At 35.6% G+C, this 25535-nt stretch overlaps 2 protein-coding genes across 4 annotated transcripts in view; one reads left to right on the forward strand and one right to left on the reverse strand.

Annotated features, from left to right (window-relative positions):
- Positions 1-3899: 3899 nt before the first annotated feature.
- On the reverse strand, positions 3900-5249 carry LOC128550591 (neurexin-1-like). The gene has a single exon (XM_053529868.1). The coding sequence runs from the start codon at positions 4755-4757 to the stop codon at positions 3900-3902; it is 858 nt and encodes a 285-aa protein (XP_053385843.1). The 5' UTR covers positions 4758-5249.
- An 8974-nt stretch (positions 5250-14223) lies between these two features.
- Positions 14224-25535, forward strand: part of LOC123538466 (pre-mRNA-splicing factor CWC25 homolog) — a 30129-nt gene continuing 18817 nt past the window's right edge. The window contains exons 1-4 of one of the 3 annotated variants that reach the window (XM_053530103.1): positions 14269-14365; positions 18394-18502; positions 20240-20333; positions 24457-24569. In XM_053530103.1, coding sequence (XP_053386078.1) covers positions 20284-20333; positions 24457-24569 — 163 coding nt within the window. In that variant the 5' untranslated portion in view covers positions 14269-14365; positions 18394-18502; positions 20240-20283. Of the gene's footprint in view, positions 14366-18393; positions 18503-20239; positions 20334-24456; positions 24570-25535 lie in introns of all 3 variants that reach the window. The other 2 variants (XM_053530101.1, XM_053530102.1) reach the window with 2 other exon arrangements.

Consider the following 25535-nt stretch of genomic DNA (forward strand, 5'->3'; position numbering starts at 1 on the left):
TTTGTTTGCCTACCTGTACATTTATCTGGCGGGTTAAGGCTCACCCCGCTGATTCGTGCACGGGTTAGATCAGTTTCAATTTTAAACACACCGTAATAATGCAACATTTCACTATTCGTTTGGTGCAAGCTATTTATTGCCTGTAATAAAATGAATCAGTAACACTTCAGGCGTGAGAATAACCCTACATTAGCCAAGTTTGATTAAAAATATTTCGTTAGAAAAGTGTCGATTTCGTAATTTTCTCTGCTTTTTCTGAAGTAGGTTTAAAGTTGTTATTGGTACATTAGCGTTATGTTATGCCTTAAAATGGCAGCAACGCAATTTGACAGTGACAGCAAAATTCAACCGAAGTTTAGCAGCGAATACTAAATTGTGATTCTTCCAATTAGAGGCATAACACGCCTTATCACAACGCAATATTTGGTGGTGACTACGAAATTAAGCCGAATTTTAGTAGCGAATACCAACTGCGTTTGAGGCAAAACGGCTGCAGTTCAGCATTACTATGATCGGTAGTATGGTAATTGACTACATAGAGAGCAGGAGGTCGGCGTAACTCCAAGATCATAACAATTGTATGTCTATATATCATATACAAACCTAATTTACGACTTTATTCCGTTAATCTGGTATAATTACCAATTGTTCAAAGTTATGCCAACTCTAACCTGCCCAGCATCCCCACTACGGCCGTGACATAAACGCACAAGGTCTTGAATTCATGTATTTGCGTGGAAAGCATTTGGTATTTAGACGTATAGATAATTTTTCGGTCCCTGGACAGGAGAATTTTCGAACTGTCATGTGGGGACTGTGGAGGACTACGATCCGCCGGCACCCGGCAATATTAAACTCTAATAGAACTTCTGACTTGATGGCGGAAACAGACAGTAGATGAATGTTAGCACAATTGTATTTGCATTTCTATAATGTTTGGAATAGATATGGGGTTGCAGAAGGTTCCGACAGTACAGAAACGAGGCTTGGAGTTGTAAGTGACATTACCTAGGAAAGTTGCGGGTTAAGGTGAACACATCGACTGAACAGTTTAATATTTAATCAAAATGGCAGGCATTTTCTTTCCCTGGCCAAATAAAAGAAAATGGCGGATTTAACCTTTATTAAGATGTTGATTTTAAAATGGTTTCTGCTAAACAGTACTTTGTAAAAAATGGCTACAGTAATTAACAGCGAGTCAATTATTTTAAATTTCAAACTGCCATTGCTTTTTCAACAGTGGTTCGATTTGAATAATATTTTTCAGCTTTATAAAAGGACTAACTTATTTTCAAGAATTCTTTCCTTTTTAAGATATTGCTCAAAGCCAAACTAAAAAATGAAAAGAATTCCTGATTATTGATGTTACTACATAGTATTTGAAAATATTTAGAACAATGTAAAAAACAGATTTCGCAACTACACGCCCCTGTGCAACCTGTTAAGTGCTTAATAATCACAGGTATTTGTAAGTTACATTATTAACATCACGGTGGAACATGGTTTTGATCCTCGGATAATTAGTTAATCAATGTCTGGAATTCTGATATACGTTACAGACGGTCAGTTTGCTTCCAAACTAATTTAGCTGAAGAGGTATCGCATGAATTGTTGGAATCATTTACGTACATAGTCAGGATTTTCATGCTTTTTCAGTGACAGTTTAAGGTTAAAAGTAGGCCTGAAGCAGGTCTTTAAGCTACCAGACTTTGTCGATCCCTTGACTGGCTGTTTAAATGACACATCCTTTCTATATGACATAAAGGTTCAGTGAGGCGAACATAGTACATATATAATTTAGATATTTCAGGATAAAACATAAACAGATCAAATCAGTGGTTGTTCATTTTTTTTATCATCTGAAGTGGGTATATCGAAAACATCAATTAACTTTTTTTTATGATTTTATAGTCGTGTAGTTGATATCACTTTAAGGCATTTTCTTCTTTATTGTTAACTAGTCATGTGCATTTCGCTTAAGATGAGTATCATTACCTTTTTCTACTGTTTATTAGTGCAGCACATTTTCAATTGCTCAATCTGTATTTTTGGATGAAAATTGAATAATAAAAATATGTTTTAAACCACTTGAACTTCTGCGAAATAAAATACAGGTTCACTAAAATGAGTGTTCTAAACACAAAAACATTGCGTTTCGATAACTGAGCCGCGCCATGAGAAAACCAACATCGTGCATTTTCGCCCAGCAGCCTGCCATGCTGTTCGCTTTCAAAGCCTATTGCAATTAGAGAAACCATTGGCGAACAGCATGGATCCTGATCAGACTGCGCGGATGCGCAGGCTGTTCTGGATCCATGCTGGTCGTAAATGCACTATGTTGGTTTTCTCATGGTGCGGCTCATATGTACTTAGCCGCTAGGAGTTCTGCGAAAGAAAATACAGGTCCACTTAAAATGAGTGTTCTAAAAACAAAGACAATGCGCTTCGATATATCTATTGTTCACTATGATACGCATTACAATTTGTTTTATGAGGAAATTAGTACACCGTATTACTTATTACTTATTTACAAAAATACATTTTTACATCAATGCTCATGCTTTACAGTTGGTGTTTGCAATATGACTTCTCCTCGGCGATATATGACCATTTTGTGTCGATTCGCCGTAAAACCCAACTCACTCACTATTTACAGAAAACGTAATTTGAAAAGAAACATAAATCAACAGAAAACGATCTTTCTCTGAAAGAAAACATTTTACAGACTTTATTTTGGCAACACCGAAGATGTTGCAAGAAATTCCACTCCTGTTTAACTCAGATTTGTAAGAAATTTGAAGCATCTGCCCACTAACCCCCTTAAAAAGAATTACATTCTACTACCAAACTGCAATGCTGCTACTGTAAATGTCATTGCTGCTGCTGCTGCTGATGATGATGAAGATAAAGATGATGACTTTAATTGTTAGTGTGAAAAAATTAACCTTTAACAATAACTGTTGATGCACATTCAGATAATTATAATGATGATGTTGCTGATACAGCAGATGATGATTATGATGATGAATACTAAACCATTCGCCGATGATTATGATGGTGATGATGATGATGATAGCGTTGCTCATGATGATGGAGGTGGTGGTAATGATGATGATGATGATAGTGGCGAATACTATGCCCCATTATGACGATTAAGAGGTTTTTACAGTAACAATGATGTCGATGATAATCATAATTAACGCAGCGATGATGATGACATTTATGACAATCTAAAATTGATGATGATGATGATGATGATGACGAAGAAGATGATGATGATGGAAAAGAAAAAGATGATGATGCTGATGATGCTGATGATGACGACGAAGATGATGATGATGATGATGTTACGCATATGCAGATATTGATGATTCTAAAATCAATGCTTTTATGATAAAGGGAAATCGCAATAATAATCAGCACTGCTGTACTATTCATTCAACTGCTGATATTTCTTACAATTATTCGTGTGAGAGTGTTCTGCTACAGCTAGTCATATGTTAATTGTTGAAAGGAAATGAGGCGATATCGATAATGTATACAGCAAAAGACTGGTACACATAGGAAAGTAATTACTGATGAGCCAAGTCTCGAAGTCAGTATAATGGACTAGTGTGAAGACGTAGCAGAAAGTACCGATAGTGAAGCTGTGATAATAATTAAGAGAAGAATCCCTATAGCGACTGCTAATGAACCAAGGGTGTGTAAGGACTGTGTTAACTTGTATAAGTGATGGAAATGATTTTAGTCCTCGAGTAATAATAGATCTCAATTACCATATTTACATTAGTTTTGTAGTGATTTGACAGAATAACTTGATACATGTACAAAACTTGCCAGTTTAGGTATTATATTTAAAATTTTAATGCCATGCCGGGTATAGTTAGATAGACCAGATTTTATTTACTCGACATTTTATGAAACTGACTACCACAGTAAAAAGTGCATCTCACGAGACTAAAATATAACCACCGACAAGATTTTGACCTATTTGCAGGTACAATATACGTTAATATACTATTAAACTTACCCTGTGGGCAACTGAAGCCTAGACACTGGCAGCCAGGTCCGTCATCCCCGCTTATACACAGGCATCGACCACACTCATTCTTCACTTCGCATCCTTCCATAGGTACACGTGAGATCGACTCCCCTTCCAGCATCTCTGCCCGCACGGGGCGGCACGAGCAATTACCATAAATCACATTTCGTATATCTCCTTCAAGGCGCGGCTCAGCATAAACCGAGGGCAATGATAGTTTGCTTAAGGTACTTCTATAACTCCGGGGTAACCCACCAAAATATACAAAATTATTTCTGCTAACATTTCCAAAATAGAAGTCGGAGCCAAACGCAACCCTGCTTTCATGAAATTCATCCAGATATAACGTTGTTTCCATACGGTTTCTCTGAACTTCTACTCTGTGCCAACGTCTGTCGTTTACGTTACGTCCTAACGTGATTTCGATGCTGCCTTCATGTCCGTCAACGATGTTCATACGTAAACGTACGGCACCGCCGTGAACCATTAACTCGACGTAATCAAAGCCACCGTTATCATCCGTATACATGAGCAGGGCCTTGCTGTTACCAGTTTTAAAATCAAAACTAAATGAACTGTTGGTACATGCATTCCATTTTGGAAATTTCGCAAACGTTCTAGATGTTTTGGTGAAATGTAATGCATTGGATACTTTTATCACAGACAAAAATGGTACTATAAGAAAAATTAATACTATGCTCCGTATATACCCCATTTTTTTCACTCCTGTGAAAAACCGACTGGAATAAAAAAAAATAATCTCAAAGCGGAACGGTAAAACGGAAAATAGGTTTAAATTCCTTGGAATGTAGGAAATCTTTCACCCTATGATCACTCAACACCTGCAGAATTCCACCCGTCTGTTTTTCATTATATTAAAACTTTTTTCTCAGTTTTTTAATGATCACTCTCTAATCCATAGTTAACTCTACACCATGATCCGTATTGTGTTTGAACTACTTCGAAAAACTATCTTTCCTCAGGCCGATCCTCAAGAATTTTACTCATTTCCTACGATCAGTGGTTTTATTTGCACTGCAAATATACAATACAGAATAGATAAAATATGTATGCAATGATGCAACGAAAACGTATGTAAAATTTAATACATTACTACAGATATTTTTTCGTATAAACGCATCGTAATTTCTCCAATCAGTCGGAAAATAATTGAAAACTTTGCAAGCGTAGAGTAAGTAGATATTACACGTCTGTATCATCTATTTTATATACGAGGTAGGAGGAGGGATGTGAAGTGAAATTATTTCTTCTTTTTTTCTTTATACGTTATATAGGGTTATATTTCATTAACCTTTGGCTGATGAACGTTCAAAGAGATAGGATTAATTAATATGAACAATATGTATTTAGAGGAATAAGTCTGAAAAAAAAAGTACTTGCATTAGTTAAAGTTAACCACTTTGCAATGTAATTGCAAGGAGCGTGTTCAGGTGATAATCTTTAACCCTTAGCCTGCTGCAGGCGAATTTAACAGCCTTTGCAAACAGCTTGGAACCAGATCAGACGCCGATTAAATCGGCGTCTGATCAGGTTCCAAGCTGTTTGCTACTCTGACAATATTTCTTCCAATTTTGGAGCAAATTGAATGAACTTTACAATTTTAGCAGACGACATTTCCAGCAGACGACAATTTATCTAGCATGCTAAGGGTTAAACAAGAAAGAGTTGTGATTTCGTTAAGTATTGTGGAAGAGAAAATGTAAATTCAGTCGTATCATAAACAAGCACACCGGTTTCTACTGTATCATATTTACTATGGTATCACAGATAAGCATTGTTCACTAACGTAGCACAGACAAGCACTGTTAACTAAAGTAGCATAGAAAAACCCTGTTTACTAACGTGACATATTAACAAGCAATGTTCACTAACGTAGCATAAACAAGCCCTGTTTACTAACGTAGCACAGAAAAACACTGTTTACTAACGTGACATAAACAAGCACTGTTCACTAACGTAGTATAGACAAACACTGTTCACTAACGTAGCATTGGAAATCACTGTTTACTCATGTGACATAAACAAGTATCGTTCACTAAGCTATCAAAAGCAGGTATTATGTATTGACGTACCGTAAACAAGCAACCAAAGTATAAAAGTCAGTCCGTACGTACCAAAAATCAAGCACGTTTCGTTGACGTATCATAAAAAAGTACCCTTACCAGCGTGTTATAATCATAAACAGACACTGTTTACTTACGTGTTATAGAACGTATCATGAACGACCACTTCTTTACACATCATAAAGTACAGAATACTAACAGTATTAAACCTAAAAGTAATATTAAAGTAGCATAAACTAAACATTCATATAATCCGCGTATCATAAAACACATACCGAATAAATATAGCATAATATATTGCAGAAAATATAAAAACAATTCATCATGAAAACATGCATAGCTCACGTATTTTACAATCAAGACCTGCTAATTGTAAGGTATCATAAAGAACGACAGAATGATTATGTATCATTAACTACAAAGACCGACGATTGTTTCAAGATTTGTTAAGATAATCAGATGAGTGGTTAACTTTTCCATGCATACGTCAACGAAAGTGCATTTTTTATGCGCACAATTAGTACTGTGCCAAGATTTATTCAACTAAACAAATACTTTCATTGTACTCAATTTTACATTCATTTTTGAACAATTTAAGTGTCAGAGGTTGACATACTGAAAATGGTTTCACGTTTCGGGAAAGACTATCATGTAATCTTAAAGGTGAATCTTTATGCATAATACAACCTGTTTAAACAAATTAAAGTACACTCCTCAATCATGCAAGGTTGTGATAGTGTAGTTTTAAGAGCTCCTGTTTCGAAATTAATTTAGAAAACACACCACACGCGCACTTAATGTCACCTGGATGACGTTTAAAACACTGATATCAATGTCTAGACATATTCATACGAAATATTCATAGAAGAAAAAGTGAAATATAAGATACCACTATAAGTTTCATTTACATTATTTTTTGTTAAATATTTTTGTACCAAATTATACATGTATCCAAAGCATGTCGTAAAATTCTCAAGTACATAGGTATACTCCGTCGCACATTTTTTTTTCGATCTGCTCATTCGCAATTCTATTATGTAATTAGTCTGCACCTTTGCATCCTGAACGTCTATTGCCAAACAAAAAAAATAATCACAACAATAATTGAAAAGCAATAAACGTCTAAACTTCCACGTGAAATAATTCCACACACACAGAGTAGTAAGTATTTCCAAAGTCTACTTCCTGAAAATTACCTAATTACTTTTGCCAGTTAAACTCCATTTCTATATTGTGCTGTGCTTGTCACATCTACGGTGAGATAAATATCGCAGGAATTCACAGGTTAACATGCAAAAATATCTTACCAAGGAAAAAAAATACGATACTGTATCATTCATACCTATAACACGGTGAACATCTATGATATTGTGTTACGGCCTACACTTGTATTTCTTGCCTACCTGTTATTGCAAATCGGACGTGAGTTTCCGACGTTTTAACGAAAATTTCATCTTTACACCCGAGGTGTATAGGGCCTGATGACTCTTATGCGGTAAATGTCGTTAATCAAAACGAATTACACTTATGTAATTATTCGTGCACAGTAATATTTATCTTTTACGTAAAATTGGATCAAACAACCAGTGAAAGATTATTACATATTTATTTTTTCTTCTGGGTAGAGACATTTTACAAGTGAGCACTATGACGTAATATTTTGATGTCATAATCTTTCGCAATTTGTATTTTACAGTACTTTCAAAAGCGTTGTAATGAGATGAACGTTGGACAAGCATGATAACCTAATACACATGCTTATGTACAGCCAAGATAAAAGAAAAACTCGCTAGCGCTTTGTTTCCACCGCCCGTTATACGGACTGGTAATAAAATCTACAAAAAGATCCTTTTGAAAAATGCAACCAAGAAGAATAATTGCAGACTCGGTTTGACTGAGTCTGTTCATGAGAGGTAATGAAATGTACAACGCCTCTCACTCCCCCTAGTAAGACCCGTACTACACAGGTAGGCATTAAAGATTTTTATAGTCTATAACAGGCGCTGCTTGGATTGTTTTAAAATACACAATACATACACCTTTAAAATACACACTTTGGCCGCGATGCTTATGCTAGTCAGTGTCTAGATCCCCTCAGTTTCAAACTGTATAGTCCACCAGTCAGAAATGGCTAGAAATAAGACCAGAAAAAAAAAAAAGAATTATGTAAGGTGTCTCATGTTTGTAGTAGCCCTAATTCTCGAGAATATCTTTGTATTATCGTCCATAACCAGACAGCCGATCCTATTTGACATAACGACTTGTTGTTGGCTTATGAAAGGCAGCAATGGTCCCACAACAACATCTTTACCACTGTGTTTAACCATTTTACATACACCATTGGCCAATTTCTGATATTTACAAGCTATGTTATATAAGACAGTGTTATAATGATGATATTTAATGTATCAATTTATCTTCAGTCAGTAACTTCTCCATGTAGAGATTTAACCCAGTATTTGATTTATTATTATTTTTTATTAGGTATGATGATAATGATCAAGATTTATATGAGATAAAAAGAGACGTGTAACTAAATAGATGATAGCGCCACCACTTATACTGTTGTATGCAATACCTGTAAAAACGATTACCCGCCGTGTACAAAAACGTAACTATACTATTTTCCGGTACCTTCAATCAGCGCTGTTCGGATACTTCTTCCTGCCAATTATTCCATTGAAATATTATATTGTTCCTGTACAACAACTGTCAGACGCACCCATGAAACTGTAGAATCATGGTTAAACAGAAATTGATAATATATGCGCATCTTCAGATAAAAACAAGTTTAGATGAGCCGAATATATCTTCTTTTAACGAGCTCCTAGATAGGTTCAAGCCAATATAACAATTCGGAGAAATAGTCTCTGAAATAAAAACTGCTTCTGATAGTTATGTCAGATTTATAACTGACATTAATTTAACAGTCATATAATGATGTTTTTTCCTCTAGTTAAAAAGTTTATATTAATCTTTGGTGCCGAGAATAATTAAATGCATTCCCACACATGGCGGACCAAATTACACGCGTATGGAGAAATTCTATTGTTTTTCAACAAAAAATACATCTTGCCTAAAATGAACTAATGGAGAAGTTAGGGCTTCACATTCGACTTTGAGTCATTTTCATAATAGAAACTTCGTCTAACAGTGTTGACAGTACAAAAGTAAGGGAATTCATATACCCAGCTTCAGGTTTATTGAAATGTAGCGTTTTTTACAGGATGTTTCAAAATACATTCATTGTAATCAATAGAACAACAATTTTAGGAATAAAATGGTGGCTATATTACGCGGGTCGCGTATCAAAACGCGAGGTTTATGCGCGTCCTTATTTACCTGTTATTTTAAATTAGTATTGTTTTAGCATGTCATTTTTTTTTCAAAAAAATCTTTTGCCAATCCCAGTGATCTCAAGATCCGAGATAAATGTACTTTGAACTTCGGTCGGCGCAACTTGAGTTTTCTGGAAGATTACCTAACTAAATTCCATAGATTGATCGTATGTATAGATTAAACAATGCTATAAAAGATGAGAAATAAACTTATCTATCTAAATTATTTATTATCAGATATACGATGAGATTCATACTTATCTGAACTCCTTGTGAAATGTTTTTACAATTGTTATATCCGATATACACTTACAAAAATTCCGAATAGCCCTCAACGTTTCCGTGCGCACAAGTTTAAGTGGTTAAATTGACGAAGAGGGTTATTGAAAGAACATATTTTCGATGTTACAAATCAAGGATATTTGTTCCTTAAAAGTAAACAAAGCGTGTTCCTTCCTTTGTTATATCAGGTATTTTCATGTAAACTATTATTTAAAAAGCAATTCGTCAATCAATGGTAGCTTTTTTAATGTGTATAAGAGCAAAAAATACCGTCTTTGTCAGGTTAAAACGTTAAACATTTATTAACTGAAATTCTACCCGTTTTATGAAAAGAACATACATATATTTTTGACATCATGCGAGAATAAATTAGCGTTTTTTAAAGGTACATGAATAATTGTGTATAGTTTGGGCACATTCAACTGTCGTTTTGAAGTGTCAGGTGTATAGCAACTGACAGTAAGTAGAAGTAGCAGTAGTAGTAGTAATATTAGCAGCGGCAGCAGCAGCAGCAAAAACAATAATATTGTCAGTATTAGTATCATCATCACCATCATCAGCAGCAGCAGATAAAAACTGCAACAATAGCATTGTAAGTATTAGTGTCATCATCATCATTATCAGCAGCTACAGCAGCATTGAGCAGCATCTAAATGCAGGTTGAAGGCAATACCAGCAGTAATTCAAGTAGCAGTATATAACTGCAGCAACAAAAAAATGTAGCAACAGAATAAGCAGTAGTAACAGAAGGAAAAACAGTATCCACAGCAGTAGTAGAAGTATTAGCAGCAGATAGCAGTAACAACAGATGGAACAACAGTACCAGCAGCAGTAGTAGTATTAGCATCTGTTAGCAGCAGTAGCAACAGAAGGAACAACAGTACCAGCAGCAGTAGTAGTATTAGCAGCAGTCAGCAGTAGCAACAGAAGGAACAATAGCAACAGCAGCAGTTGTAGTATTAGCAGCAGTTACCAGAAGCAACAGAAGGAACAGTGGCACCAGCAGCAGTAGTAGTATAACCACCAGTTAGCAGTAGTAACAGAAGGAACAACAGTACCAGTAGCAGTAGTCGTTTAAGCAACAATTAGCAGTAGCAACAGAAGGAACAATAGTACCACCAGCAGTAGTAGTATAAGCAGCAGTCAGCAGTAGCAACAGAAAGAACAGCGGTACCACCAGCAGTAGTATTTGTATTAGCAGCAGTTAGCAGTAGCAACAGAAGGAACAACAGTATCAGCAGCAGTAGTAGTATTAGCAGCAGTCAGCAGTAGCAACAGAAAGAACAGCGGTACCACCAGCAGTAGTATTTGTATTAGCATCAGTTAGCAGTAGTAACAGAAGGAACAACAGTATCAGCAGCAGTAGTAGTATTAGCAGCAGTTAGCAGTAGCAACAGAAGGAACAACAGCAACCGCAGCAATTGTAGTATTAGCATTAGTTACCAGTAATAACAGATGTAATAGCGATACCAGCAGCCGTAGTGGTACTAGCAGCAGTTAGCAGTAGCAACAGAAGGAACAGGTGGTACCACCAGCCGTAGATGTACATGTATAAGCATCAGTTAGCAGTAGTAACAGAAGGAACAACAGTGCCAGTAGCAGTAGTCGTTTAAGCAACAATTAGCAGTAGCAACGGAAGGAACAGCAGTACCAACAGCAGCAGTAATATTAGCATTAGTTAGCAGTAGTAACAGAAGGAACAGGTGTACCACCAGCAGTAGTAGTATTTGCATAAGTCAGCAGTAGTAACAGAAGTAATAGCGATACCAGCAGCCGTAGTAGTATTAGCAGCAGTTAGCAGTAGCAACAGAAGGAACAGCAGTACCAACAGCAGTAGTAGTATTTGCATTAGTTAGCAGTAGTAACAGAAGGAACAGTGGTACCACCAGCAGTAGTAGTATTAGCATAAGTTAGCAGTAGTAACAGAAGTAATAGCGATACCAGCAGCCGTAGTAGTATTAGCAGCAGTTAGCAGTAGCAACAGAAGGAACAGCAGTACCAACAGCAGTAGTAGTATTTGCATTAGTTAGCAGTAGTAACAGAAGGAACAGTGGTACCACCAGCAGTAGTAGTATTAGCATAAGTCAGCAGTAGTAACAGAAGGAACAGCAGTACCAACAGCAGTAGTAGTATTAGCAGCAGTTAGCAGTAGCAACAGAAGGAACAGCAGTGACAGCAGCAGTTGTAGTATTAGCAGCAGTCAGCAGTAGCAACAGAAGGAACAGCAGTACCACCAGCAGTAGTAGTATTAGCATAAGTTAGCAGTAGTAACAGAAGTAATAGCGATACCAGCAGCCGTAGTGGTACTAGCAGCAGTTAGCAGTAGCAACAGAAGGAACAACAGTACCAGCAGCAGTAGTAGTATTATCATTAGTTAGCAGTAGTAACAGAAGGAATAGTGGTACCACCAGCAGTAGTAGTATTAGCATAAGTCAGCAGTAGTAACAGAAGGAACAGCAGTACCAACAGCAGTAGTAGTATTAGCAGTAGTTAGCAGTAGCAACAGAAGGAACAGCAGTGACAGCAGCAGTTGTAGTATTAGCAGCAGTCAGCAGTAGCAACAGAAGGAACAGTGGTACCACCAGCAGTAGTAGTATTAGCATAAGTCAGCAGTAGTAACAGAAGGAACAACGGTATCAGCAGCAGTAGTAGTATTCGCAGCAGTTAGCAGTAACAACATAGGAAACAACAGTACCAGCAGCAGTAGTATTAGCATCAGTTAGCAGTAGCAACAGAAGGAACAACGGCATCAGCAGCAGTAGTAGTATTAGCATCAGTTAGCAGTAGCAACAGAAGGAACAGCAGTATCAGCAGCAGTAGTATTAGCATCAGTTAGCAGTAGTAACAGAAGGAACAGCAGTATCAGCAGCAGTAGTAGTATTAGCAGTGGGAGCAGCAACAGTAGAAACGATATAGACAGAAGTAAAATAATATTAGAATAGTATTAGCAGCAGAATATTTAGCACTGTCAGCAGTAGAAAACGCAACATTAACATTTCAGCTAAGCATTATCAGAAGTAGGAATATCATTATCCACAGTTAGCAGCAGATACCAGCAACCTAGTACCAGCATGAGATGTAGGGTTACTGGGAATAACATCAAAAGTGCAATACAAAGCAACCAGGATACAGGAAATGAGGAGGGGACTTGGGATGAGGACATGTCGGGTGTATTCTATGCGATTTAAAAATGAAGATCTGAGAAACATTGGAACTTTGTAAAGAAAGATAAACCTGCTTCGCTTGCTTCTTCTTCCTCTTCTTTTGAATACTACACTCCCTCATAATAACGAAGATTATGTGTAGCCGCTGTTGAATTTAAAACAACTAAAAAATATAGTGTACGTTTGTACATTTGAAATTTAACGGGGTAGAATGTGCCATTTTTCATAGTTTGCCTTCTTCTCGGGCGTTGTTTCAGTTTATCAGCACATCAAGACCATGTTTACATGAAATAACATTTCCGTTAAAACATGAGATGTGACAACAGCGGATATAGTCTTTAGTTTAAGAATACTGCCTGTCAAACGTCACAACCTGTCCCGCATCTGGGGTAGGTTGTGACAATATTCGGGGTACCATTTGCGGGGTTTACCCTTACCATACAGTATAGTATAGCATTATAAAACTATATGGCATTTAACCTTTTAATATTTCTGTAATCACACATCTCAAAATTCGGAATTTCATAATATATCTTATGTCAAAAAAAAACATAATAACGTACTGTCAGAACACAAATGTGAAATAACATCAAAATTTACATATAGCGGTGCAAATTGGTTTTTCAAACACAGTTTCGTTGTCCTTTTGATTACAATGCCTGTGCTTTCCAAGAAGTGTATTTGAAAAATGGCAGGTTTAAAATATTTGCCTATTCCGTCACAGCTCTTCAATAAAGATGGAAATTCACGTGTGGCACAACCAACCCGTGGCACATTCAACCCCGTTCTCCCCTACAGGTGCTAAAGTTGTTTTTTTTCTTTTTTTTATTTACACAATTAAAATAAACTTTTGTACAGTAGAATGAATAGTAACTGTTGCTGTTTAATATCCTATGGTTGAGACAATAACAGGCACGGTGATGATGATTTTAAACGTGTCAACTGTGGCTGATTCATGAGCTGTGATAGGCAACATGTTTCACTGTCTAACATTCCTTGGATAGAATGAGAATTTGTAGGAGTCTTTGCAAATTGTGTTACGAGTTAAAGTAGTTATATTTATATTAAAGCAACATTTTCCATGTAAAAGTTGTGTAAAATTTCAAAAATACAAGGGGACCCTAAAACTAAACACATTAACCAAGAAACCCACATTTTCAAAGGAGATTTGGTGTTGTGTAGATCTACTTGCAATGAAAACGTATTATAAAAATAAATAAAAGATAAAATTAGTTTATCAGAGACAAATAAAAAATAGTGTCAATACCAGTGCTGCTTTCGGGAATCGAACCCGGACCCAGAAGGGGAAATTTGTGCGTACCTTTGATGACGTTTACACAACGGAATACTGGAAGTTGTGTATCAATTACCGGGTCGTAGTTTTTCTTTTTATTCGTTTTTCTAATATAGATGCAAGAAACGGCGTTCAGGTGGAAGTAATCTCCGACTTTGTAGGTAATTTAATGTTCTTGATGTAAATTTGTAAGAATGGATTTTAAATTGTAAGATATAACCTGTTGTAATGGGTTTTCGCGATAATCTCAAAACTAAAAATTTGGATTTGAAGGCGTTATTTAGTTTCACTCTTGTTGGGTCTAAGGTTTGACAGTGCTAAATGTTCTAATATTATTTCTACCTCTAAATGGCATAGAATAAAATAAAATATAGCTCATGACAAAATGATGACATGGTGCAGAGTGGTGCAACCTATGCTCGCGGTATCTCGATAAATAGCTCTCTGCAGAAGCACAAATGAAAAAAGAATTATCATGCTTTGTTCAACACCGACCAGTGGTGGTATGCTTTTACAACAAATGTAGCGATAGCCGCACGTGCAGCTCATGTGACGTATACCGCAGCCGATACATTTTACGCAATCTGTTGTTGTCGCACAAATCTCAAACAAGTACGTCAAAATCATCCAGTTAAAGTTAGTATATTAGAAATCATGCATTTCATTGAGATATAAGATACATTTAAGAGCAAGATTTGATGAATGTGACGCCTGGCTACACTACATGTACTACCTGTCAAACCATAAAAAGATTGTACATCATGTGCCAGAAAAGTTCCCAAAGGATATCATCCAGTAGGGATTTCCAAACAGAAATATGTAGGATAAGTTTGGATGTAAAGGGACAGCGGCAGTCAAAGTTATCATGAGGTCCCAAAATGTCCTATTATTTGGACTAATATTAGTAATAAAAGAGCTGATAAATGTTTTCACAATATTTGTTTTTGTCAAACTATTCATTTCCTGTAACTTTCTTTTCTCTTAAAAATGTCATTAAGTTATTCATACAAATAGTATGAAAAATTGAGGTCCCTTACTGGTTAAAACTTTAACCAATTTACGACATTTACGACACGATAAAATGGAGACTGCTCTCAGCATACACTGTAAATCAAAATTTTAAATGGTTACAGAAGTTTGGATATATAAACTAGATGATATAGCCATTAATTTGTGATATATTTTGATGATATTTGCTCCAAAAATTGTTGTCCCCAAAATTCATAAAATGTCCCTATATTTTGGTATGAAAGGGACATAATTGTGTCCCCACCAGTTAAGCGCCCAAAAATGTCCAGTTTTGATCTCGGCGGAACACTGTTTCATTAACAGAAAATTTTTATACTGTTTTGTAAAGTTTTCTTTTTTATCCAAAACATATTTATTAGCAAGTCTATTCGAAGAATAGTCTAGCTATTCTACTCACCCTGGCGTTAGCATCGGCGTCACACCTTGGTTAAAGTTCTGCATGCAAGTACATATGGCTATTTGAAGGTATATAGCTTTGAAACTTGTTTTTTCTTTTTCTAAGTCAATTACCAACCTCACTTGGTCAAGTCCCATAACTCTGCATGACATGTATTTTGAGCAAATTATGCCCCCATTTGGACTTAGAAAATCCTGGTTAAAGTTTTACATGCAAGTTACTATCTCCAAAACTAATGCAGATATTGAATTGAAACTTCACATGTGTCTTCAGGGTTACAAAACTAATTGATAGCATCAAGTCCCATAACTCTGACCTGTATATTGGGAAAATCATGCCTGGTTAAAGTTTTACGTGCAAGTTACTAAGTGCAGAACAAATGCAGATTTTAAATTGAAACTTCACATGTACCTTCGAGGTTATAAAACAAGTTGATTGCGTTAGTCCCATAACTTTGACATGCATTTTGTTCAAATTATGTCCCCTTTTGAACTTAAAACTTCTGGTTAAAGTTTTGCATGCAAGATACTCCAAACCTATTGCAGATACTGGATTGAAACTCTATAGATATTTTATTATTTAGTGTAATATTTTCCTGCTTTTGCAGGGCTCCAGATAAGATGCGTATTAGCGTAAATTACGCTTTGAATTAATGCATATATGCATGTTTGATAATTTTTAAGCGTATAAAAATGTATACGAAATTGCAGAAAGGCACGCAATTACTTTTTACTAGCGTAAACAAAATCTGATTTGTCTGGATGCTTTATGTAACAGAGCACGGTAGGCATTCTTCCACATTGAACGTACACACGCATTGAATGGTACTCAGTAGACCAAGGTTAAACTTTATTATACACTGGATGTGTGAGTAAATCAGATAGTTGGGAATTAATATTGACGGTACGGTAGTGTATTTTAAAGCGGCGTTGATTTAAAATATCAACTTCCACTGTGGAGTAAACAATAAAAATGTCTTTTTCTAAGAATGGAAAAGTGAACAAACACTATGAATTCTTTAAACCAACAAAAATAATCCCAAAAATATAACTAAAGGTAGATCTTTATTGAATACTGGACTTTTATATTTTTTGGTGAATGAAGCCAAAGCAAGCCAAGGGATAAAAAAGAATCAAAAACTTAAATATTGAATGAATTGAAACTGAACTGCAAGCAAATTCATGGGTGTTATGTACCCAATAAATACGTTACATAAATAAAACTCATTTCTGAATTTTTGTTCACATTCATTATAAATTTTCAGGAGTAAGATTACTCCCAGTCAATTTCAGATTTTACAATTTTACTCTTTCACAAAAAATATGATGAGTAAATACTCATTGGCCAAAAAAATTATCTGGAGCCCTGTTCTGGGACAATATTTCGAATAGTTGAGCACTGCATGGTTGTCTTACAGACAGCTCTTATTCAGTTTACTTGGCAGCTTATGGTAAATCAAAGATAGTTTATCAAATTTTGACATTATTTAGATAAAAATGTATACTGACAGTCAGTTTTTTTTAAAGCATTAAAATTACTGAAAAATTGCATACAACATTGGGTGTTTTAGAAGTGTTGATCAGACAATCTAAACTTATTTTTGCTTTAAAATATCATTACAATCTGTACATTTTTCAGTTTAATTTGTGATAGCATCAGACTGCATTGATATATACTATTTCTAACAAAAGTCTCTTTATTTTCAATTTCAATTTAATTTAAAGATTGCATGTGCTTTGTGGTCTAATCAGTTTGCTGCTTATGGACAATTTGTTGAAATTTAGCATCTGTTTGACATGTAACATCGGATCAGTACTCTTATCGATTAATTTTCACACTTCATCAATAATTGTTATCTTTGTGTAGGCTCAGTGACATAATTTTCTTATCTGAAAATCAAGGGATGTCTGAAGGATACAACAGGTACACTTTAACCCTTACCAAGCTTTATTTCTATGATGAAATCATCCATCTTTCAATTTGGACATTACCATTAACTGTTAAAAGGGGTACTTACCAAAAACATACTAACTGAATGGCGACCAGTTCAGATCAATACTGTTGAAAAATGGGGTTAAACCCAAAACAAACAAACAAACAAACATGATCTACGCTGGTTGCAAAGGCAGAGTCAGTCGTGTTTAGCATGGTAAGGGTTAAAGGGTGGGATTTAGCAGAAGATTAAAGGCAGGTGGGCACATTTTAAGGGCAGCAGGCGGCAGTGTAAACTGTAAAGGGCAAGGTAGGGCACCCCAGTACATCGCTGTAGGAATAACACTTTGACACTGGATACTCCGTCAAGTATTTTTCTTTTTTGTTTGCTGGGATAACATCCGCCATTAGATGAAATTGGCACTTCGTAATTAAATAGGTTATACATCAACAAAACCGAATCTTCTTTCTGTCTAAGCTAGTTTTAAGTTAAAATTTAGTGAAGTAAAAATTAAACTGGTTAAGAAGAAATTCAAGACATGTTAGAGAGTGTGATCTTAATGAAACAAATTCGATGAAAATGTGTGACTCTTTTATGCCAGACAGATTGATTCTGCCTTTGCAACCAGTGTAGATCATGATCAGCCTGCACATCCATGCAGTCTGATCAAGATCTGCACTGTTCGCCATTCAGTCAGTATCTTTTTGGTAAGCACCCCTTTTAACAGTTAAGGCTATATACCAATAAAAGAAATTGTTTTTTGTTTCATATAAAATTCACCTACTTCAGAACAATTTTGTTACAGTTTCTATATTTTCACTCCGTTGTAGACCTATTTTCCACAAGATAATGAAGATATCCATACATTTGCTTCAAGAAAACGAAAAGAAAAAGGGGTGTTGAATAGTATGCAGTGAAATGCAAGTCAACTGAAGTCAGGTACCCTCATATTGCCGCATTTCAGAAAGCGATCCACAGAATAAACACCCTACTTTTGCTTTCAAGTAAACAACTCGAAAACATGCGAATATTAGCATGAAAAGTGTCCTATTTTATGTAAAATTAAATCCACGAGTGAAATAATGCCCATTTGGCCCCCGATTTACGCACAAATGCGCGAAAATTGGAAAAAATTAGGATCTATTTATTAGGGACTTCTTTCAACTACACCATGGAAGCACATTTTTAGCTCGACTATTCGAAGAATAGTCTAGCTATTCTACTCACCCTGGCGTCGGCGTCGGCGTCGGCGTCACACCTTGGTTAAGTTTTTGCATGCAAGTACATACAGCTATCATTTAAAGGCATATAGCTTTGAAACTTATTTATTCTTTTTCTAGGTCAATTACCAACCTCACTGGGTCAAGTTCCATAACTCTAACATGTATTTTGAGCAAATTATGCCCCCTTTTGGACTTAGAAAATTCTGGTTAAAGTTTTACATGCAAGTTACTATCTCCAAAAATAATGCAGATATTGAATTGAAACTTCACATGTGTCTTCGGGGTTATAAAACTAGTTGATAGCACCAAGTCCCATAACTCTGACCTTCATTTTGGCCAAATTATGCCCCCTTTTGGACTTAGAAAATTCTGGTTAAAGTTTTGCGTGCAAGTACATACAGCTATTACTAAAAGGCATATAGATTTGAAACTTATTTTTTCTTTTTCTAGATCAATTACCTACCTCACTGGGTCAAGTCACATAACTCTGACATGTATTTTGGCCAAATTATGCCCCCTTTTGGACTTAGAAAATTCTGGTTAAAGTTTTGCGTGCAAGTACATACAACTATTACTAAAAGGCATATAGATTTGAAACTTATTTTTTCTTTTTCTAGATCAATTACCTACCTCACTGGGTCAAGTCCCATAACTCTGACATGTATTTTGGGCCTCTGACATGTATTTTGGGCAAATTATGCCCCCTTTTGGACTTAGAAAATCCTGGTTAAAGTTTTACATGCAAGTTACTATCTCCAAAACTACTACAGATATTAAATTGAAACTTCACATGTGTCTTCGGGGTTATAAAACTAGTTGATAGCACCAAGTCCCATAACTCTGACATGTATGTTGGGCAAATTATGCCCCCTTTTGGACTTAGAAAATCCTGGTTAAAGTTTTGTGTGCAAGTACATACAGCTATTACCAAAAGGCATATAGCTTTGAAACTTATTTATTCTTTTTCTAGGTCAATTACCAACCTCACTGGGTCAAGTTCCATAACTCTTAACATGTATTTTGAGCAAATTATGCCCCCTTTTGGACTTAGAAAATTCTGGTTAAAGTTATACATGCAAGTTACTATCCCCAAAACTAATGCAGATATTGAATTGAAACTTAACATGTTTCTTCGGGGTTATAAAACTAGTTGATAACATCAAGTCCCATAACTCTGATATGTATTTTGGTCAAATTATGTCCCCTTTCGAACTTAAAACTCTTTTGATATTTAACATTTTGGGTAATAATTTCCTGCTTCTGTGACAATATTTCGAATAGTCGAGTTTGGCTGTCTTACGGACAGCTCTTGTTTACCGAACTACTGCATTATAACCTATAATAATGGTACTGTTCAAACTGGAAGATGGACTAGTTCATTATAGAAATTTAGCTGTGTAATGGTTCAGATGTACATGTAATGTAATTAATTTACATTTATAAATACTTACAGCTTAGAAACTTCAAAATACCAGCAACTACGGAGATATAGCAGAAATGGATAATGATGAGAGAAGAAAGATGAAGGAACTGTTGAAGGAAAAAGGGTTAGTATTTTTATATGTTAAACATATTTTATATTTAGAATACTGACTTATTTGTAACAGGATTTAACACTGGACTTTAACCCTTGTCATGCTGGACACAACTTATACTGCCTTTGTGATCATGATCTGCACTGCTCGCCGTTCAGTCAGACTCTTTTTGGTTAGCACCCCTTTTAACAGTTAATTTGACTGTCCAGCTTTAAAGATGGACAAGTTTATTATAGAAATTTAGCAGGGTAAGAGTTAAAGGTCTGTAAAAGGCTAATATTTTATTTCCTAATAAGAAAAAACATTGGTTTGAATAAATAAGTTTTAGTTGATTTGAAACTTAGGTGATGCAGGCCTAGGTATAAATCACAAATAAAAAATTTTATCATTAAATTTGCACGACTGAAATCTGGTTCACCTTTTTAGCTCGACTATACTAAGTATAAGGAGAGCTATCCTACTCGACCCGGCGTCGGCGTCTTTCCGCGTCTCCTCCTTGGTTAAAGTTTTTTTACACTTTCTCTTTTTTCAACTTATCTCTGTAATTACTTGATGGATTTGATTCAAACTTGAAATAATTATTCCTCCTCATCATCCACATCATCTGACGTAAGGGCCATAACTCTGGCTTCAATATTTCGTGAATTATCCCCCCTTTTCACTTAGATTTTCAGGTTAAAGTTTTGATGCACTTTCACACTATCTCTGTTATTACTGATTGGATTTGATTCAGACTTAAAATAGTTGTTCAACATCATCAGCCACATCATATGACACAAGGTGCATAACTCTGGCACCATTTTTAGCTCGACTATTCGAAGAATAGTCTAGCTGTTCTACTCACCCTGGCGTCGGCGTCACACCTTGGTTAAGTTTTTGCATGCAAGTACATACAGCTATCATTTAAAGGCATATAGCTTTGAAACTTATTTATTCTTTTTCTAGGTCAATTACCAACCTCACTGGGTCAAGTTCCATAACTCTAACATGTATTTTGAGCAAATTATGCCCCCTTTTGGACTTAGAAAATTCTGGTTAAAGTTTTACATGCAAGTTACTATCTCAAAAACTAATGCAGATATTGAATTAAAACTTCACATGTGTCTTCGGGGTTATAAAACTAGTTGATAGCACCAAGTCCCATAACTCTGACCTTCATTTTGGCCAAATTATGCCCCCTTTTGGACTTAGAAAATTCTGGTTAAAGTTTTGCGTGCAAGTACATACAGCTATTACTAAAAGGCATATAGATTTGAAACTTATTTTTTCTTTTTCTAGATCAATTACCTACCTCACTGGGTCAAGTCCAATAAATCTGACATGTATTTTGGTCAAATTATGCCCCCTTTTAGACTCAGAAAATCCTGGTTAAAGTTTTACATGCAAGTAACTATCTCCAAAACTACTACAGATATTAAATTGAAACTTCACATGTGTATTCCGGGTTATAAAACTAGTTGATAGCACCAAGTTCCATAACTCTGAAATGTATTTTGGGCAAATTATGCCCCCTTTTGGACTTAGAAAATCCTTGTTAAAGTTTTGCGTGCAAGTACATACAGCTATTACCAAAAGGCATATAGCTTTGAAACTTATTTATTCTTTTTCTAGGTCAATTACCAACCTCACTGGGTCAAGTTCCATAACTCTTAACATGTATTTTGAGCAAATTATGCCCCCTTTTGGACTTAGAAAATTCTGGTTAAAGTTTTACATGCAAGTTACTGTCCCCAAAACTAATGCAGATATTGAATTGAAACTTAACATGTTTCTTCGGGGTTATAAAACTAGTTGATAACATCAAGTCCCATAACTCTGATATGTATTTTGGTCAAATTATGTCCCCTTTCGAACTTAAAACTTTTTTGATGTTTAACGTTTTGGGTAATAATTTCCTGCTTCTGTGACAATACTTCGAATAGTCGAGCTTGGCTGTCTTACGGACAGCTCTTGTTTAATGAATTATTCCCCCTTTTTACTTAGAATTTCAGGTTAAAGTTTTGGTGCACTTTCACTCTACCTCTGTTATTACTGAATGGATTTGATTCAAACTTAAAATAGTTGTTCAGCATCATCACCCACATCATGTGACACAAGATGCGTAACTCTGGCACAATTTTTCATGAATTATTCCCCTTTTTACTTAGAATTTCAGGTTAAAGTTTTATGCACTTTCACTCTATCTCTGTTATTACTGAATGGATCTGATTCAAACTTAAACAATTGTTCAGCATCATTACCCTTATCATATGACACAAGGTGCATAACTCTGGAACCAATTTTTCATGAATTATTTTCCCTTTTTACTTAGAATTTTAGGTTAAAGTTTTGATGCACTTTCACTCCGTCTCTGTTATTACTGAATGGATTTGATTCAAACTTAAAATAGTTGTTCAGCATCATCACCCACACCATATGATGCAAGGTGCATAACTTTGGCACCAATTTTTCAGTAATTATTCCCCCTTTTTACTTAGAATTTTAGGTTAAAAGTTTTGATGCACTTTCACTCTGTCTCTGTTATTACTGAATGGATTTGATTCAGACTTAAAATAGTTGTTTAACATCATCACCCACAACATATGACACAAGGTGCATAACTCTGGCACCAATATTTAATGAATTATGCCCCTTTTTGCTAAGGAAACACTTATATAGTGCCCGGTCGCGTCATACCAAAGACGTAAAAAATGGTACTAGTAGCTTCCTCGCTTGGCGCTCAGCATTAAGAGGATAGTGCTAGGACTGGTCAGCCCAGTGTCAGTATAATGTGACTGGGTGGGGTATCGTGCCACGTGTCTACGGCGTGATATTCTAGTGAGGCAGCACTATAAAGTTGGGCATTGTGCTCACTGCTACAAGTAGACACCAACGTTTATATGACTAAAAAACTGTTGAAAAAGACGTTAAACCCGAACACACACACACACTTATATGGTGTTTTGATACATTTTATCTTTACCTCTCTTAATTCTCTAAGTTGATATTTTTGACATATACTCAGGATATTGTGCAATATCTTCATCCACAATTGGAGTCATTAAACACTCCAGTGACAGCTCTAGTTTCCTCAGATGTGCCCAGTTTCACTATCTGGCAACGAAATAGTCGAGCGCGCTGTCTCCTGTAACAGCTCTTGTTATGAGTGAAATAGTGTACAAATGCTTATAATTCCAGTCTGAAATTGCCTTTTATAAAAAGGACTACCGGTATAAGCAAACGAAAAAATACCCTTCCACCTTAGTACCTTAGTATAATTTTGTGAGCTGTAACAGCTGTTGTAAGTTGTTGCAAGTTTGATACAGCCCACTTGGCTCAGTAGGGAGAGCGTTTGTCTATAGATTACGGGGTTGCAAGTTCAATCCCCGGACAGGGCCTATGTTCTCCATGACAATACGATAAAAGACATTGTGTCTGAAATCATTCATCCTCCACCTCTGATAATTCATGTGGGGAAGTTGGCAGTAACTTGTGTAGAACAGGTTTGTACTAGTACAGAATCCAGGAACACTGGTTAGGTTAACTGCCCGCCGTTACATGACTCAAATACTGTTGAAAAATGGCGTTCAAACCCAAAACAAATAAACAAATTGATACAGTCTAAAGATTTGTCATTTGATACAGTCTAAAAGATTTTGCAGGTCACAAACGGGTAAATAGTTTTCCCTATATATTCTATATAAAACTGACATTTTTTAAACAGCTACCAAACATAGCTAGACCAATTTCAGAGAACAAATCCTTACCAAATTTTAAAGAGTTATGATAAAACTGATATAAAATGAAAAGTAGGTGTCATGTATCTTCTAAGAGAAATTTCTCTGGTCACATTTACTTACTGTAAAATCACATCAAAATCACACTGCTGTGACCTGGAAGTACTACTCATACTAAAATTGAGCTTCACTTCACCAAATACAACCTGCTGTCCCATTTTTCCTACCAAAATGTCAAAAATACATCATCAATGAAATTTAAACAGAGACTAGCTTTAATTTAGACCTCTGTTGCCATGCCAAGTGAAAAATTAATGTTCAGATACCTGGCAGTCTGCAGAAAGTCTATTTATAAACAGATTTTGCCCAAACTTTACATAAACTTTTAATGTTGAAATTTAAACTTTATAAATGTACAGGAAGGAAGATGAACCTTTACAGTGGATGTACAAGCAAAATAAACCTGACACAGAGGACTATCTTCTGGGAAAGAGACTGGACAAGTTTGAGGAGAAAGAAGAGACAAAAGAAGGTAAGTAACTCTGTATAGGGCAACTTCAATTATTATTTTTTCTTGCCCAATCCCAATATTTGCTTGCCGAAATTTAACATGGTGATATGTTTTTCCACTATAAAGCTACCTCTGGTAAAAAAGGCAGTCTCAAATTCAAAAAGTATGTGTTTTTTCTCCAGTTGTGAACTGAAAGTTCCCAAATGATTGTTAATACATAAGGTTTTGCTGTTTTATAATAGTTTTGCTACTGTGATATCGGTATGGAATAAAAAAAAGAATATATTGTTGAAATGTTATTGAAATACCATCAATATACTCCAAAATGATATCTTTATACATTGTATGGATCATTGTTTCATTTGAATTTTTCCCAATTTGGACAAATTCTAGGACATTTTGGTGGCATTCCCAAAATGATTTAAAAAAAACTTGGCACAATAGCAATAAATATATTAGTGCAAGATATTTTTAAAATTATTTCTTGTGATCTTTCATATATTTTGCCTGCCCCACGGGCAACTGAGTATGAATTTTTGCTTGCCAGCACTCTACTGTTACCTGCCCTGGGCAGTTATGAAGATCTAGCCTTGTCAGTATCATGTTACTATATAGCTTATCTCGATACTGAAATATGAATTTTACTTGGTTATGGGAACAAGTTGATAATGATACAGAATTCAAGGACATTTGCAAGGACTACTGGCTGTCATTTATATAACTGAAATACTATTGAAAAGCGGCATTGCACCCAAGTCATACATGTTAATAAAATATTCAGTATTTAAACTAAATCAACCAAATATTTACACATTATGTTGCCTTGTAATTTATTCCTGTGTTCTAATTTCTAGCTGATTGTTTCACAGTGTTTGATATGTATGCTTGTGTTGTAATACTTAAACTTTAGCATGCTAGATAAATTGTCGTCTGCTGGAAATGTCGTCTGCTAAAATTGTAAAGTTCATTCAATTTGCTCCAAAATTG

This window comes from Mercenaria mercenaria, chromosome 18 (genome assembly GCF_021730395.1).
Source record: "Mercenaria mercenaria strain notata chromosome 18, MADL_Memer_1, whole genome shotgun sequence".
NCBI lineage: Eukaryota > Metazoa > Mollusca > Bivalvia > Venerida > Veneridae > Mercenaria > Mercenaria mercenaria.